Here is a 17,441-nt window from a genome sequence, read left to right on the forward strand (position 1 = left end):
GAGTAAAAACGCACAGAAACGGGTGTTCAGTCCAAATTATAGGAAAAATTTGACGTTTGATTTTTGAACAGAATACGCAAATGTCACAAACATGTGGTCTATTTCTGACAGTGACATTATTTCTAAATTCTAACCTGTCGGATGGTTTGTTGTTGTGAAGTGATGTGGTGTTTTTTGATTCTTTCGTAAGTCTTAATAACTTGGGATAAAGTGAAATAAAATGGGTGAAAATGAAGGAAAAGAATTCGCAGCGCTGGGAGTGAAATCGTGGCTTATAAAGCAACTCTTTAGTCTTGGTGAGTAGCCTATTTATTTTACCACAACATGAATTGGTTTTTTAGTATTATAATGGAAAAGAAAGATAAAATCTTCTAATTTTCTTATTCTTTTAGGTATAAAGTCGCCTACGCCTATCCAAAAAGGTTGCGTACCAGGCATCTTGGAAGGTTCCGATTGCATAGGTGCGGCCAAGACAGGCTCAGGAAAAACGTTTGCCTTCGCGCTGCCGATTTTGCAGAACCTATCTGACGATCCTTATGGAATATTCGCTTTGGTTCTCACCCCTACACATGAGTTGGCTTACCAGGTATGTAAGCAATTGGATAAAAATGGCTAAAGAGTATTGTTAATCCTTTTTTTATTAGATTAGATTATAAGATAGAATTATTAGATAGAATTTTTAAGTATAAAAACCTATACAATAGCTCAAACTTATAAATATTTATTAAACTATATATTTTCATCTACAAAATGTCATTTCAGATTGCAGATCAGTTCAGTATTCTTGGACAGCCGCTTAATCTCAAAGTCTGCATTGTGACTGGAGGCTCCGACCAACTGGAAGAGTCGCTGAAGCTGGCCAAACGTCCCCACATAGTGGTAGCCATGCCTGGCCGCTTGGCGGACCACATAAGTGGTTGTGACACTTTCTCCTTGAAGAAAATAAAGTATTTGGTTTTGGATGAGGCAGATAGGTAAGACATTTCTTAAAGATTTCAGCTACTTATTATGTAAGGAAGGTTCGTTCGTTTCAGCTAAATGACGTCCACTGCTGGACAAAGGCCTCCTCCAAGGTTTTCCATACCTTCTTATTTATTTAATAGGAACATAAACAACACACGTTTTGTGTGTAATCATGTGACTAACAAAAAATAAATAAGTTTTTATATGACTGTACTGTCTGTATGTAGTCATAAATTACTCCTTATTTTATATCTTCTTATTTATCATTAATTTATATTTTGTCTTCAATTCCAGGCTTTTCAGTGAATCTTTTCAAGAGGACTTGGAGACAATATTCAATGCATTACCACAGAAGAGACAAAACCTGTTGTTTTCTGCTACAATCACTGAGGACGTAAGAGAGTCAAAGTTGCTTCCTCTAAATAAAGAGGTGTGTTATTATAATTAATTATTATCTTGTAAGTGGATAATAAATGTATGTTATAGAATGGACACAATATTTCTCAGACGAAAAATATTATTTGATTGTTTCTTTAACCCTCCTTAGTTGAGAGAGTTCTCTCTTAAGAGTCAACAGCAATGCGTTGTGGCGTTGCATCGCAAATATTTCGCCATATCGCAAATATTTCGCCATATCACGCTCGTGTGCCTGCCACAGATATTTCTATGTAAGACGATCGAACGCAACGAAACCGCGATCGTGATCGTGAAGGCATCGTGAGCTTTGGCTCTTACATAAAGTGAATGTTTTTTCATCAGAAACTGCTGGTATGGACGGAGTCGGACACACAACTGACGGTGTCCACGCTAGACCAGCGGTACGTGGTGTGCCCGGCGTATGCGCGCGACGTGTATCTCGTGCAGACGCTGCGCAAGTACCGCGAGAACAAGCCCAGTTCGCACATCATCGTGTTTACGGATACTAAGAAGTGAGTTATCTTCTAAGTACTTAACCTAAGACCCAGTATTCACTTGGACAATTTTTATATAGAACTAGCTTTCCGACCGCGGCTTCGCCCGCGTGGAATTTTGTCTGTCACAGAAAAACTTTATCGCGCGTCCGTTTCAAAAACCGGGATAAAAACTATCCTATGCCCTTTCGCGGGACTCAAACTATCTCTATGCCAAATTTCATCAAAATCGGTTCAGTGGTTTAGGCGTGAAAGAGAGACAGACAGACAGAGTTACTTTCGCAATTATAATATTAGTAAAGATTTGACAGCAGTGGAGCTGTGCGGAGCGGAGAAGAGAAGTGAAATAATAAAATCTGATTGGTTATTCAAAGCACTTTTCCGCTACTCTCGGCTCTGCTCTGCCTTGGTGGAAAACGGCCCTAAGATAACATATTTGACCAGGATTTAGTTAATTTTACAAGTTACCTCAAAATCACTACCTACAAGTTTGTCCACCACCACAAATGTTTGTGATCAATATTACAACTCGGTCCAGTTAACTGCGCACTTCACTGGAATGCATCTCTCCCTCGCACATACCTGTACACCTCCCCGCATTCGCCCCGTTCTTTCCCTAACTTATTTGTTTGTTTATACTTTAGTACACCTCTCCCCTGGGGGGCGCAACGATTTCTCGGTTAATACCAAAGTTAATTATCTATTGCAGAGAATGTCAAGTGATCTCGATGATGATGAACGCCATAAGCATGGACAACGTGTGCCTACACGGGTTCATGCGTCAACGAGAGCGTAGCGCCGCCCTAGCGCAATTCCGGAGCAACCTGAAGTGCACGCTCGTGGCAACTAATGTGGCGGCGCGAGGTCTTGATATACCTTCTGTGGACCTGGTGATTAATCATAAGCTACCGCTAGAACCGAAGGAGTATGTGCACAGGTGAGTGGTCCCAGCGATCTGAAGCGCACGCTCGTGGCAGCAAACGTGGCTGCGCGAAGCTTAGACATACCTTCTGTGGACCTGGTGGTTAATCATAAGCTACCGTTAGAACCGAAGGAGTATGTGCACAGGTGAGTGAGTGGTCCCAGCGATCTGAAGTGCACGCTCGTAGCAACTAATGTGGCGTCGCGAGGCCTTGATATACCCCCAGTGGATCTTGTGGTCAACCACAAGCTACCGCTAGAACCGAAGGAGTATGTGCACAGGTGAGTGGTCCCAGCGATCTGAAGCGCACGCTCGTGGCAACAAACGTGGCGGCGTGAGGCTTGGACATACCTTCTGTGGACCTGGTGGTTAACCACAAGCTGCCACTTGAGCCGAAGGAGTACGTGCACAGGTAAGAAGTTTAGAGTTATCGTAGCACAGTTCCGAAGTAACCTGAAGCTCACGCTCGTGATAACAAATTTTACGGCGCGAAGCCTTGAGACATACCTTCTGTGGTTACTCGTGGCAATTAATGTGGGCGGCGCGAGGTCTCGACATACCTTCTGTGGATTTGGTGATTAATCATAAGCTACCGCTAGAACCGAAGGAGTATGTGCACAGGTGAGTGGTGTAGTATTCGCAGTTCCGGAGCAACCTGAAGTGCACGCTCGTGATAACAAATGTTACGGCACGAGGCCTCGAGACATACCTTCTGTGGTTACTGTGGTGCAATGACGCACGCTCGTAGTAACTAATGTGGCGGCGCGATGCTTGATATACCTTCTGTGATCCTGGTAGTTAATCATAAGCTACCACTTGAGCCTAAGGAGTATGTGCACAGGTGAGTGGTGTAGTAATACTGTAGTGCAGTTCCAGATAAATCTGAAGCGCACGCTCATGGCAACAAATGTGCGAGGCCTTAATATACCCTTAGTGGAACTGGTAGTGAACCACAAGCTGCCACTCGTGCCTAAAGAGCACGTGCATGGGTGGAAACGTTTGCGCTTCCATACTTGAAGAAACTGTATTTTAATAGTTCATCAAAAGTATCTCCATCAATCTCCATGGTTTTGGTTGACGTCTCCAGTTCGCGATTGTGTACGGTGCAACTTTTTATTTACTTCTAAATTGCAATAACCATACAACTGTATGGTCCTTCGAGCCGGGTTGATATTGATTTCAAAGTTACTAGAATTTTACAGCATTCGAAAACTAACACTAGAGGGGCTAGGAATAAGTGTTTTTTTAAGATGTGTCTTGGAATGACTACCCTCCGTTTGTCTTCAGGGTGGGCCGCACGGCTCGCGCGGGCCGCAGCGGGCTGGCCATCTCGCTGATCACGCCGTACGACCTGCTGCGCCTCGGCGAGATCGAAGCACACATCAACACCAAGCTCACCGAGTACAAGATCGATGGTATGTTCCGACATAAGCGAGGCTAGGATGCGCGCTTTGATAAAACCTTATCGACAGTAATCACTTACCATCAGGTGATCCGTATGCTCGTTTGCCTCCTGTCACATAAAAAAAAGATGAGTTTAGATGACAAATGTATGGGCTTATCGTGAAAAATCGATAAAATGCCTCGATAAAAGTTTATTGTAGCGCGCATCCTAGTACGACCTGCTGCGCCTCGGCGAGATCGAGGAACACATCAACACCAAGCTCACGGAGTACAAGATCGATGGTATGTGTCGACATAAGCGAGGCTAGGATGCGCGATAAAACCTTGTCGATGGGTTTAGGCGACAAATGTATGGGCTTATCGTGAAAACTCGATAAAATACCTGTGGGCCGCACGGCTCGCAGCGGGCTGGCCATCTCGCTGATCACGCCGTACGACCTGCTGCGCCTCGGCGAGATCGAGGCACACATCAACACCAAGCTCACCGAGTACAAGATCGATGGTATGTGTCGACATAAGCGAGGATAGGATGCGCGCTTTGATAAAACCTTATCGACGGTAATCACTTACCATCAGGTGATCCGTATGCTCGTTTGCCTCCTGTCACATAAAAAAAAGATGAGTTTAGATGACAAATGTATGGGCTTATCGTGAAAAATCGATAAAATGCCTCTATAAAAGTTTATTGTAGCGCGCATTCTAGTACGACCTGCTGAGCCTCGGCGAGATCGAAGCACACATCAACACCAAGCTCACCGAGTACAAGATCGATGGTATGTGTCGACATAAGCGAGGCTAGGATGCGCGATAAAACCTTATCGACGAGTTTAGACGACAATTGTATAGGCTTATCGTGTAAAAATTATAAAACATCTTGATATAAATTTATCATGGCACGCATCCTAGGCCTACTGGACATTTCGATCAGCCTTTTTAGGGTTCTGTGTCTAACAAAGGGTAATGAATGAAACACAAATGTTTACTTCAAATATATGAGAACCGATTCCGATTTGACATTCCATTTGCGCAAAAGTTATAGCATCTTCCAATATTATGATTCCTTTTGCCCCACCCTGGCTTTAATGATTTTTAGATGTTAGTCCCAAATAAAAAGACGTAGTATTCGAGCACCAGAATAACCATCATCAGATAGGTTTTTTTACACCCTGCATAGTAAAATAATAGTATTAATTAAAAGCTATTCTGTTTCCAGACGACGAAGCAGTGCGAGTATTCACGACAGTCAGCGTGACGCGCCGCGAGCAGGAAGCCAAGCTCGACAACGAGGAGTTTGAGCAGCGCGCGCGCAACTACCGTGTCAAGCGCTGGCGCATGGCCGGCGTGGATCCTGACCTCATGCAGGAAGGGTCAGTATCGCCAGAATAAGAATAAGAAATTTATTCATAATGTTCATTACATGTCAAATTTTCAATATATTTTCTTATTAATAATAAACAATAGTAGTATTAATAAGAAAGAAATACACATCATGTCCAAATAAATTAATAATACAAATAGAATTAATGTCAATTAAATGTCAAAATAAATAGTGGGTAACAGTGTCAATAATAATTAAATAATAATAAATAAATAATAAAATGTTTCTTGCCATTNAGTACTTATTATTATTCTGTGGCTTTACTTAAATCGATTTAGGGCTTTGCCACACTGGCGGATAGCAAGCGTTTTCTGGGCGGTGCAGCGGCGCGGCGCGGTACACCGCGGCATTTTGCAAGCATTTTGGCGACCGCGGCGAGCCCGCCGCGCCGCCGCTTCGCTTGTTATCTGCCAGTGTGGCAAAGCCCCTAGGGTCAATCAATTTTGAACTGCTAAATTCTCGGATGTCTCGACCTTATGCAGGAAGGGTCAATATCGCTTGGCACTTGACTTTAGTGTGGACTCAATTTCAACAGNTTTCAAACAGATTTCAACGAGAGACAATTGAAATTCCAAACAGTTCGTCAATTTTATAGAACGCCTGCTCGATCAACCACTTTTTTAATTGAAATTTGAAAGAATGGAGTGATACCGCTTCATTCACTATTTTCATATAAACGCATCGAGCGCGGTTTGTATGTGAGCGCGCCAATACGTATGCGGCGCGCACGCACACACTGACAGAATTTAGCGTGGATTAAAGGGGTGTTGTGCCGAATCGGTGCGTTTCTATGAAGATTACCTACTCATTTGTATTTACTCTGGTATGGCTCAGCACTTCACTTTAGTGTGGGTTTACTTAAATCGATTTAGGGCCTTGCCACACTGGCGGATGGCAAGCGTTTTCTGGGCGGAGCAGCGGCGCGGCATTTTTCAAACATTTTGGCGACCGCGGCGTGCTCGCCGCGCCGCCGCTTCGCTTGCAATCTGCCAGTGTGGCAAGGCTCTTAGGCTCAATAATTTTGAACTGCAAGATACTCGGAGGTCGCGATCTTATGCAGAAAGGGTCAATATCGCTTGGCACTTGACTTTAGTGTGGACTCAATTTCAACAGGTTTAGGGTCCATTTTGAATCGCCAGATGTGTTTCCATGAGACAATCAACATTCTAACTAATGGACCCAGACCCTGTTTATCCAAAATTGCGCAAATACATAATGTAGCTAGGTATTTGAATATGAAATAAATGTGATATTTTTTACATCCCTAGATTGGAAGAAATGCGTCGTAAGCGAGTGAAAGAGGCCAAGAAAGCTAAACTGGAGAAAATCAAACAACTGCAGGCACAAATGGCGAGTAAAGAGGAAACGGGACAGAGCGATGGTAACCGCCTGCTACCGAGTGAGAAAGACATAGACGCGAGCATCAAGGAGGGCCTGAAAAAAGTCAATAAAGGCCTGATGAAAAAAGACGACAGATTTAAGAACGTCATAGGAAAGATCAGCAAAATTAAGAGGAAAGCGGAGAATGTTAAAAACCAGACGGTGGATAAAGAACACAAGAAGAAGAAGAAGAAAGTTGTTAATAAATGATGTATTTAAAATGCCTTGAGTTTTTCTTCTTAAACACATTTATATTTATTTTATACATACTTAATATATTGAAGCATAGAATTAAGTCTGGGACTTTTATAAAAGTTTAGAAATGCATTTTTTATGTAAAGAAATACATAGGTACTAAAATTCTAACAATAAAATGATTTGGCCTTACCAAATTTTGAAGGTAAAGAAAACAATATTTAGTCAATAATTTATTTATTAATACATTGTAAAATTACAAATAAATACAACAATAATATACTTTGTTTAAGCGAATGTAGTATCGATGGCAAATGATTTGGCACAAAATTTAGCCGATAAGCCTTCGTGAAGTCTACTATCTTTGCAACTTTGCTCTCTAATACCTAAGAATTGCGGCTTCATTAAGAATTATCTAAAAAATTATATAAAATATGAAGAAAAGGCCTTGGTGAATACAATAATAAAGTGAATAATTTTTGTGTTCTCTAGCGATTTTACTGTGCAGACTATTGGTATCAAAATTCATTATTTTTTAAGACAATACAATCACATTATATCACGTTTGTTTGTAGACTAAAAACCAATCGTAAAATTAAAATTGCGTTTTGAGCAAACAATACAAAATTAAAGATAAAACCATTTGGTTCAGGTTTAAGAACAATGATAAAAAAAATTGGAAAATTCTCCATAATAACCCGTGGAATTATTTATTACTCAAGAATAGTAAAAGGAGACCGATAGGCTGATAACATGTGAAATATATTTTTATAGTGAATTAGATAAATTGAATCAACACTTGAGAAAGGTCATGGTTCCACCTAATTGTGAAAATACTAATGGTTTACAAAATGATATCACCATTAAGTTATTAAATAACTACTCAAAAATCGAATTGAAAATTATTTTTATATACAAAATAAGTAGATTTAACAGCGTGCTCGTCCTATAAATGCTCTGCTATTAATATAATATAACATTTTGTGTGAAATATACTTTCGATCCATAACTAGATACCTATTGGTCCTACTAATAATAAAGAGGATATTTTGTAAGTTCTTTTGACAGGGTGTTTAAAGAATTTATAAGCCACCATATTTTAAACTTAATTGAAATGTAAAAAGATTCCAATTTAATGAAAACTATTTTTATCTTAGTTGGCAATTAGGGAATGAATTGTACTGCATCTAAACGTAATGTCAAAAGAACTAATAATTTTCCTATAATCCAAATAAGTGGCAACAGCGTAGTGTACCACAGAAAAGCCATAGATATCAATAAAATAGAAGACTTATTGAGTCCATTTGAAAATGTGGTTTTGTAGAATTTAAATTGTATAATAATACAAACATTTCTCTATGAACAAGATGACATAATAGGATTTCGCCATTTCTAATAACTGACTGAACGGACCTATAATAAGTAGATCGAAATGAAATAGTGAGTGTACGAATGTATTTTATACAAGTACGATGTGGGTCTTAAGCTTATTATATGTATAGTATAAAAGCCACTGTTGCATGGCATATGCACATACTTTGACGGGCTAATGCTTACAGCACTGATTTTTAATGCGACATATCAATTCAGAATCTGAATGTCTAAAGCTAGTTTAAATACAGACAGTAAAATGTTTTAGAGTTTCAGAATTATTGATTAAATGGTAATAACCAATTTGATTAAGGTGTTTGTTCATTGGATTCGAATGCACTCAAAGAATCGAAATTATTCGATTCTGTCTCTTATGAGGTCGTGGTTACACCTTATGGGTGGACGTCACATGCTGAATTTCCAGCTGCGATGCCTTTTTTTTTCGGAGCGAAGGCCTTTCAAAATTGCAACTGTTACTTTTTGCCATTTGTCTAGGGGGTCTGAATTGATATGCCGCAAACTGAACTAAGGTTAAGTAGACTCGTATATCTGACGTTCTATTCCGACATTTGCAGGAGCGAGTTGATGGTGGCGTCTTTGTTGCCGCGGTTCGCTTCTAGCACAGACCTGATCACCTCTTTGTCAATACTCGGGAACATTTCTTCGATCTGAAAAAGAAAGTGCAGCATTTTAATTACGGATTTATTGGACGAGTGTATTCGGGGGCGCTGTTTTTTTTGTCTTTCTACTGTTTTTTGGCTCTAAATAGCCCTACAATTTATTGCAAATTGTGACCTCATCAAGTGATGATCTTTCCCGTTTGTCCTTTTAAGGCTGCTTTTCCAACAGAGATGTGAGAGGATGCGTAGCGAGGGATGTGTTTGTAAAGAACCAATAGAATCGCTTCATTTACTTCGCCTCGGTAAATGAAGCGGGTCTCTCTTTAGTCCCCAGGATGCAGGCCAGGGGGGTCTCTCTTGACCCCAGACCAGGATTGAGGCCCTAATGCAGCCCCAAGATACTCACTAGGGGCTTCTCTCGTTGCTCCAGGTGGGAGCTCTCTCGTTGCGTCAGGTTTTGGACTTAGGGGTCTCTAACAAGCCCCTAGGATTTGGACCAGGAACAGAAAGAAGTAATACCTGCTGCAGCTGTTCAGCAGTGACCGGCGGCTGCTGCGGCGGCTGCGGTTGCGGCTGCGGCTGCGGGTATTGCGCCGGCGCCGGGTACACCGGCATCGCTGCGTAGCCCATGCCGGTACTTGGGACTACTAGCACAGTAATATCAAGGCTGGGAAGACAGCCAGGACTTGGCCTGGGGGTCTCTCTAGACCCCAGGATGCAGGTGAGGCCCAGAAGAGGGCGAGGATAATTTGCATCGATGTGGTGCAGGCCTACATACTAGCCTGGGGGGTCTCTCTTCGCCCCAGAATTTAGGTCTCATGCAGACCAGGATTGAGGGCCCCAACGCGGCTCCAGGATATTCACCGGGAGCTTCAGGTTTTGGACTTATAGGTCTCTAACAAGGCCCCTGGATTTAGTTGGAATGCCGCCAACTGACCCACCTGGAGGAAAAAAGTATGTCCTAGCGAGGCCATACCTGTTACAGCTGCCCGGCGGTGACCCTTTAGGCAGTCTGTGAAAACCTCTAAATATGCTCTTCTAGATACGACTAATTTTGTTTTTAACCACTTCTTGCTCAGGACCACCTAGGGGAACAGAGCAAGTTCATACCTGCTGCAGCTGTTCAGCAGTGACCGGCGGCTGCTGCGGCGGCTGCGGTTGCGGCTGCGGCTGCGTGTATTGCTACTTGGGACTACCAGCACAGTAGTGGCCAGGATCAATGGGAGACAGCCAGGACTTGGCCTGGGGGTTTCTCTAGATCCCAGGATGCAGGTGAAGCCCAGAAGTGAGCCAGGATATTTTTCATCGAAGTGCCAGCCAGGATTGGGGGTGTCTTTAGGTCTCATGCAGACCAGGATTGCGGGCCTAATGCGGTCCCAGGATATTCACCAGGGCCCTGTATACTTGGAGCTTTCTCGGAGCCATAGGGGTCTCTAACAAGGTTATGGGCCATCGACGGGAACATCGCTGGATCCACCTGGAGGAACAAAGCAAGTCCTATCAAGTTCATACCTGCTGCAGCTGCTCAGCGGTGACCGGCGGCTGCTGCGGCGGCTGCGGTTGCGGCTGCGGCTGCGGGTATTGCGCCGGCGCCGGGTATACCGGCATCGCTGCGTAGCCCATGCCGGTACTTGGGACTACCAGCACGGTAGTATAAAGGCTGGGAAGGCAGCCAGAACTTGGCCTGGGGCTGGGAGTCTCTCTCTTGTCCCTAGGATGCAGGCTAGGCCCAGATGTGGTGCAGGCCTACGTCCCGTTTAGGTCTCATGTAGACCAGGATTGAGACCCTAATGCGGCCCCAGGATATTCATCGAGGGCTTCTCTCGTGGCTCCAGGTGGGGGCTCTCTCAAAGCCTCAACTTTTGGACTCTTGGGTCTCTAACAAGACCGAAGTAATTATGCAGTATAAGTAAGGTCGTAAGTCCTATCAGGGTCTGACCTGTTGCAGCTGCTCGGCAGTGCCCTTGGAACTTGCTGTAGTGGCCAGAATTAAGGGGAGACAGCCAGGACTTGGCCTGGGGATCTCCAGACCCCAGGATGCATGCCAGGGGGTCTCTCTTGACCCCAGACCAGGATTGAGGCCCTAATGTAGCCCCAGGATACTCACTAGGGGCTTCTCTCGTGGATCCAGGTGGGAGGTCTCTCGTTGCGTCAGGTTTTGGACTCAGGGGTCTCTAACAAGCCCCTAGGATTTGCACCAGGAGAACAGAAAGTAAGTCATACCTGCTGCAGCTGTTCTGCGGTGACCGGCGGCTGCTGCGGCGGCTGCGGTTGCGGCTGCGGCTGCGGGTATTGCGCCGGCGCCGGGTACACCGGCATCGCTGCGTAGCCCATGCCCGTACTTGGGACTACTAGGACTGGTGGGAACGCCGCCACCGCTGCCGGGCCCACCTGGAGGAATAGACGCATTAGATAATACAAACTGCGATCAAGTACCTGCCTTGTTAAGAAAGAATGACAAAATAATTATTTCACAACTAAATTGCACACAAACATTCATCAAAAAAAGAAAACAAAATTTGTCAAAGAGGTGACCCAATGAGTATCATCTTGACATGTTACTGCCAAGACACTGGTTTTCAATGGGCGCCTTGTAAAAAAGGCACCTAACTCTTTTCTAATGTGAACAATTTCTTTTAAAAGGCCTTAAGTAGCATTATGGATGCATTGGCGTATCTAGGTCATTTTTCAAGGAGGGAATAGCCCCTACATGCCATGACTCTTTTATAATGCGAACAGCTAGGAACTGGAATTCGCTGCCTGGTGCTGTCTTTCCCGAACATTAATCCGGACCTTTTCAAGGCGAGAGTGAATAGGCACTTACAGGGCAGATATATGTACCATGCAGACTGCATCTCACTTAACACCAGATGCGATTGTGGTCAAATACCTGCCTTGTTCTGCATAAAAAAAGCGATACGGCGATTGGTATCGTGGCATGTCCCCCTGACATGAAGTAAGTATCACAACTCATGAAGTAAGTATCACAACTCATGAAGTAAAGAGCACTATCAACAATCATCTTTGTAGTTGTGGAAACCCTGCAGTGGACGGAATTTGCTCAAAACGAACTCACCGAATAACTGAGGACGAGGTTGATCATGCCCTCCACTCCATCGCCTTGCTTGCCGTTCAGAGGGTACCAGTCTTCGTGTGTCTCTCCCTAGAACATACAACCATTTAAATTAACAAGTCGACGGTTAAGAATCAATACCATCTATCTCAAAAAAGTCAACTTTACAGGAGATAAAAAAAACGTTTCATTGCTTCAGCTTATAAGTTACTAGAAATGTTAAAATCGCTAAAAAAGGTAAATAAATACTGGAAAATGTTATGTAAACTTAGATTGACGTAATATTGCCATATACCAAGATAACCTGAGTTAGATGGTATTGGTTCAAAAGAGTTAAAAAAAATATATTTATCTACTAGATAGGTGCTTTTGGACAAAAATAACTAGTAAAAAATCAAGTAGCTTATTAATCAATAACATGAAAAGAGGTTGTTAAATAACTTACATTAATTTGTATTTTACAAATGAGGCAAAGAATCATACAAGTCATGGCATTCTGCTGGTAGAACTAGTTTGAATTCTTGCAGATGTTGGTTTTTTGACGCAGTTATGGCTGTGGCATAAGGAATATCAAAATCTTAGTCAAAATTGTGTTTTACGTTAATAACATTTTCATCCGAAGACCTAATTGTTGGGAAACTCGATTAAGGTCTTTAAACATTGTGTAGAGGTCTTCCAGCGAATGACCATAATATTTTCGGCAAACCGAAGGTGAGTGATGTACCTACTCGCCATTAATTTATATTTATGCAGAATCCTTTCCAATTCTGGAGTTTGGAAACATTTTGTACAAGCACCTCGATGTACCGATAGTCGATACGGCACCACTGGAGAGACTACATGCAGCAATGCCCATGTCTCGATCGAATCGAAGTCTACGAACGCCAAGCAAAGGGCAACTTATACTCCTCGGTCTTCTGTATACCTGCCACAGCGTATGGATGTGGTCTTTGCGAAAATTGGCTTGTGCCTGGGAGGCTTAAAGTCATCAAACCTACGCGTGAGACGATTCGTGATGACTCTTGAAAACAGCTTGTAGACATAGCGCATTAGGGAGATGGGTCTGTAATTCTTCAGTAAGGTGTTATCTCCCTTTTTGAAGAAAAGCACCACCATGGTTCTGTTCTATGCCTCTGGCGCTATTCCCTCGTGTAAGACGAAATTAAAAGCCTCTGAAGGATCATCAGTATCGGTGTTCCAATCGCGTTCAGAAGTTCCGAGGTTATTCCGTCATCACCTGGTGCCTTGTTGTTCTTAAGCTGTTTGAGTCATTCTAATTAGGGCTTGCAATATCGGATAGTTTTCAACTCCGGAACTGATTTCCGATATTGGGCACTCAACTCCGGAATTCCGGTTCTAGTTCCGGAGTTGGTTAAAAAAAGAAAGCGCCTCCCGAAAAACACGTACACGTATGTATGTAGCCTCCACTTCAGAACCTTGCCCCATCGGCCGTCTGTTCTACGTACTATGTGCCCTGCCCATTGCCACTTTAGCTTGCTAATCCGATCGCTTTATGTCAGGCGACNTTTCTTGAAGAAAAACACCACCTAGCCTTTGTCCAAGACGGAGTTACAGTCTCTGAAGGACTTTCAGTATCGGCTTATTACCCGCCGCGTTCAGAAGCTCCGAGGTTATTCCGTCATCACCTGGTGCCTTGTTGTTCTATAGCTGTTTGAGAGCCATCCTAATCTCGTAAGGCTGTCCGGGATATCTTCGGTATAGTGTCGAGTTAGCTTAGCTCTTGGAAATATCCTGTGGCTGAGCTATTAACAGGTTTGGTGACAGAGTTATAATATAGCTGTCCATAAAAACTTTTCGATCTCACCAGAACCCTCAGCTTTTGTTGAATTTACACTATCATCCGCTGTCTTCAGTCAGCTGACTTCGCCCATTAGTTGTCTTTAGCGAACATTTCGGAGCTTTGGTTCCGCTCTATTGCCTCTTTAATATTATTAGTAATACAGTTGCGAATACATATATTAAGGACTTCCTTATCTAAGGACCTATTTTGATACTTAAACGTTTTCAAAACTTAAAATAATTTATGAAAAATTTCAATATCGGAATACGATATTGGCTTCAGTTCCGGAATTGAAATATCGGAAAAAATCTATCCGAAATTCCGGAGTTACGAAATTCCGGAATTCCGGTATTCAAGCCCTAATTCTAATCTCGTATAGGCTGATATCCGGTATATCTTCGGTATATTGTCGAGTTAGCTCAGCTCTTGGATCTGTGGTTTACATATTAACAGGTTTGGTGACCAAGGTATGCCTGTAAAACCTCTCAGTCTCACCCAGAACCTCGGTCACACTACCGTACACCGTCTTTAACTTAGTGAGCTGGCTTAGCTTAATAGAGTTGTCTCTTGTGAACACTTTGGAGCCTTGGTTCCGCTCTATCGCCTTTTGAATAAGAGTACTATTAGTTAAAGTTGTGAACATTTTGTCAACTTTATCTCATGTATTTCTGATTTTCAACTTACAATTATCAAGTTCTCATACGCTATAAATATAATGAAACACGTCTACTGTACAATGAAAGTAAAAAATACTGAATAAAGTAACTTTTTACCACCTTTCTACAGGGTGGAAACGATAAGTGATCTCACTCCATTATTTCTAAACTATACAAGATATCGAAAAACTGGTTACTGGTTCTGAAAGTGCTTCATAAGCTCTTTCAAACGGTACCAATAATAGGTTACAGAATAAACTGGAACTATCCCAAAATTCAATGTTTCCAGCTTCCATACTAAATGTATGCCGACGACACAATATTAGAAGTGTAATTTATTTTTAAAATAATAAACTTAAAAAGTCGGTTAAGTAAACTCGTAACTTGCATCTTATTTAAAATTATTTGTGAAAAACATTAGTTTTAAGCTTTACTTGCTATAAAAATTATCAAGAGATTAGTGCCATGACTGTGATTGTACGAAATGTATGGAAGACGGAAAAATTGAATTTTAGGATTAATCCAGTTTATTCTGTAACTTGATATTGATACCTTTGGATAGAGCTCGTGAAGCACTTTTAGGATCAGTAACCAGTTTTACGAAATCTTGTGTAGTTTTTAAAATTATGTAACTTTACCAAATGTATGGAAGCTGGAAACATTGAATTTTCGGATAGTTCCAGTTTATTCTGAAACCTATTATTAGCACTGTTTGAAAGAGCTCGTGAAGCACTTTCAGGATCAGTAACCAGTTTTTCGATATCTTGTATAGTTTAGAAATAATCGGGTGAGATCACTTATCGTTTCCACCCTGTATAATTCTTTGAAGAGAGATAGACAATATTGGCAGAAAATTTTTCGTGCTCTTAACATAGGTGGTATTTCTATAGCAAATAACTTTGGAAATACTGTGAATATTGAGATAAGAGTGTCAACAACCTGTGCCAAATTGGACTTTAAATCTATTGGCATTAAAAAGTGAAAACCGCCAAAACTTGAGATAGATGGTATTGATTCTTAACCGTCGAAGTGTTACAATACACTACTGTACTTTACTAAATACATTGAGATAAAAGGCAGCATAATTATTTTAGTAACGAATTGATTAACCCCCGATAACATTCAATTAGTTAATAATCGTTGATTAACAACAACAAATGAATTTCCCATTTATTTTGTATGGAATAGATAAGGCGTAACTTTTTGTCTACTTAATAGACACCATTATTTGATTGATGTATGTATGTATTTTACGTACAGTGGTCCACAGTTCTAGAATCCAGCTACCCATTTCCGTTTTTTCTTTCGCTCTCATCAAATTGCGATTCTTTGCGATAGAACGAGACAACATGACCATGATAGTGCATACCATGTTTGGTAGTCTGTAGCTGTATCTAAAATAAATAAATTAAAAAATCACAGTCTTGTATGTTACTTACGTTGAGCACAGCTTGCGGTATGGTGATGTGGGACCAGGCGATCAGCTCGTCCATCGTGAACGAGCATTCGTCGAATATCTCCAGGTATATTGAGTTCACGCCTGGCGGCAGGAGGCTGCGACAAGGGCAATCAAGGTTATCATTTGGGGAACAGACATTAGACTTGATGAAGACAATTTTATCAACGGTTTAAATAACCTCACAACCTCGCCAGAAAATAAGAGAAAATGATAAAATTACACACAATGGCCGGACAATAAAGTTAATATTCCTTTGGAATAGAGTAACAACCTGTCAAACGAAACCGATTTTAGGATGTCACTGGATGTCATTAATTTGTGTGTCAGTTTTCAGGATTATTTCACTGTTTTGTACAATAATCACCACATTTCTGATAAACATCCACGATTTGACTCACGTAATATCTGAAAAAATGTCAGAGCTCAAATTTCCAGATTTTTAACGAACTGTCAAATAGTTGAAAAAACGGTTCTGTTACGTCGCATCACGCATCTCTTTTTATCACACAGAGTTGCTGCTAGTGACATCTTGCTCTATTCCGATAGGTATATTAACTTTATGGGCCGGACGTGTTTAGGAGGCCTGATGATCGCGTATTTTTTAACGAATTAGAAAATCTATAACATAAAAATGAATCGCAAAATGTGTTGGTAAGCGCATAACTCAACAACGCCTGGACCAATTCTTTTTTAAAAATGTTCGTTGAAGTCTAAGGACGGTTTTTACGGCGAAATTTGCAAAATTTAACCCCTAAGGGGATTTAAACGGTGTCCACGCGTACGAAGTCGTGGGCGGCCGCTAGTAGTAAGATAATAATGTCTCACCAGTGGATGACTTTGTTCCACCTCGGCGTCTTCCCACCGCTGGGGTCGGTGTGTGTCTCGTATATGCAGTGGCCCACTCGAAGACGTACGTACGGGTCCATTCGCGTAAGACCTAAAAATAACGCAATTATTTTTTACTTTTGCACCTATTATTTGTTTCTAATGACCTTGTTATAAATCGTTTTATCTAAGAAGACGCGCTCCACCACTTTTTGGGCGAGGGTAGCGCGAGGTGCGGGGAGTTTCGTAATGTAAAAAGCCACCAGAAACTTACAGGAAAGCGAATACTGCAGGGTTTTGTGCAAAATGGATACGGGACTAACATTTTCGGTATAAATGCCAAATTAGAGAACCTCCTACTGTTTTGAAGTCAGTTAAAAAGTAAAATAGAAGATAAGTCCTTACCATAATTTTTCACAAGTTTCGCCTGCACGATTGTGATACTTAGTCGGGCTGTGAGTGGAGGCCCGGCTGGGGGTAGCT

At 41.9% G+C, this 17,441-nt stretch overlaps 2 protein-coding genes across 3 annotated transcripts; one reads left to right on the forward strand and one right to left on the reverse strand.

Moving 5' to 3' along the window:
- Positions 1 to 123: 123 nt before the first annotated feature.
- Positions 124 to 7,182, forward strand: Dbp45A (putative ATP-dependent RNA helicase Dbp45A). 2 transcript variants are annotated; one of them, XM_028301394.1, is made up of 10 exons: positions 124 to 296; positions 393 to 586; positions 763 to 974; positions 1,258 to 1,393; positions 1,723 to 1,892; positions 2,584 to 2,811; positions 4,084 to 4,177; positions 4,449 to 4,482; positions 5,414 to 5,567; positions 6,847 to 7,182. In XM_028301394.1, the coding sequence occupies exons 1-10, from the start codon at positions 221 to 223 to the stop codon at positions 7,166 to 7,168; spliced, it is 1,620 nt and encodes a 539-aa protein (XP_028157195.1). In that variant the 5' UTR covers positions 124 to 220; the 3' UTR covers positions 7,169 to 7,182. The 2 variants fall into 2 exon arrangements, with proteins under 2 accessions (XP_028157195.1, XP_028157194.1); XM_028301393.1 differs by lacking the exon at positions 4,449 to 4,482 and having other exon boundaries at positions 4,084 to 4,211.
- Positions 7,183 to 7,373: 191 nt separating this feature from the next.
- Positions 7,374 to 17,441, reverse strand: LOC114350546 (toll-interacting protein-like). The gene is made up of 7 exons (XM_028301387.1): positions 17,364 to 17,441; positions 16,959 to 17,070; positions 16,114 to 16,228; positions 12,221 to 12,307; positions 11,487 to 11,535; positions 9,664 to 9,782; positions 7,374 to 9,192 (listed from the first exon to the last, which is right to left on the reverse strand). Exons 2-7 carry the CDS (start codon positions 17,057 to 17,059, stop codon positions 9,082 to 9,084), a joined length of 582 nt encoding a protein of 193 aa, XP_028157188.1. The 5' UTR covers positions 17,060 to 17,070; positions 17,364 to 17,441; the 3' UTR covers positions 7,374 to 9,081.

The sequence above is a fragment of the Ostrinia furnacalis genome, unplaced genomic scaffold, assembly GCF_004193835.3.
Source record: "Ostrinia furnacalis isolate ACB-3 unplaced genomic scaffold, ASM419383v2 OfSCF0918, whole genome shotgun sequence".
Lineage (NCBI taxonomy): Eukaryota > Metazoa > Arthropoda > Insecta > Lepidoptera > Crambidae > Ostrinia > Ostrinia furnacalis.

Coding starts and splice junctions, on each gene's coding strand:
- LOC114350546 (XM_028301387.1), bottom strand. CDS start 17,059: ATGGACCCGTACGTACGTCTTCGAGTGGGCCACTGCATATACGAGACA. Junction 9,783..11,486: donor ACCAGTCCTAGTAGTCCCAA/GTACGGGCATGG, acceptor TAGTAGTCCCAA/GTACCGGCATGGGCTACGCA. Junction 9,193..9,663: donor CTGCTGAACAGCTGCAGCAG/GTATTACTTCTT, acceptor TTTCTTTTTCAG/ATCGAAGAAATGTTCCCGAG.
- Dbp45A (XM_028301393.1), top strand. CDS start 221: ATGGGTGAAAATGAAGGAAAAGAATTCGCAGCGCTGGGAGTGAAATCG. Junction 1,394..1,722: donor TGCTTCCTCTAAATAAAGAG/GTGTGTTATTAT, acceptor TTTTTTCATCAG/AAACTGCTGGTATGGACGGA. Junction 5,568..6,846: donor CCTGACCTCATGCAGGAAGG/GTCAGTATCGCC, acceptor TTACATCCCTAG/ATTGGAAGAAATGCGTCGTA.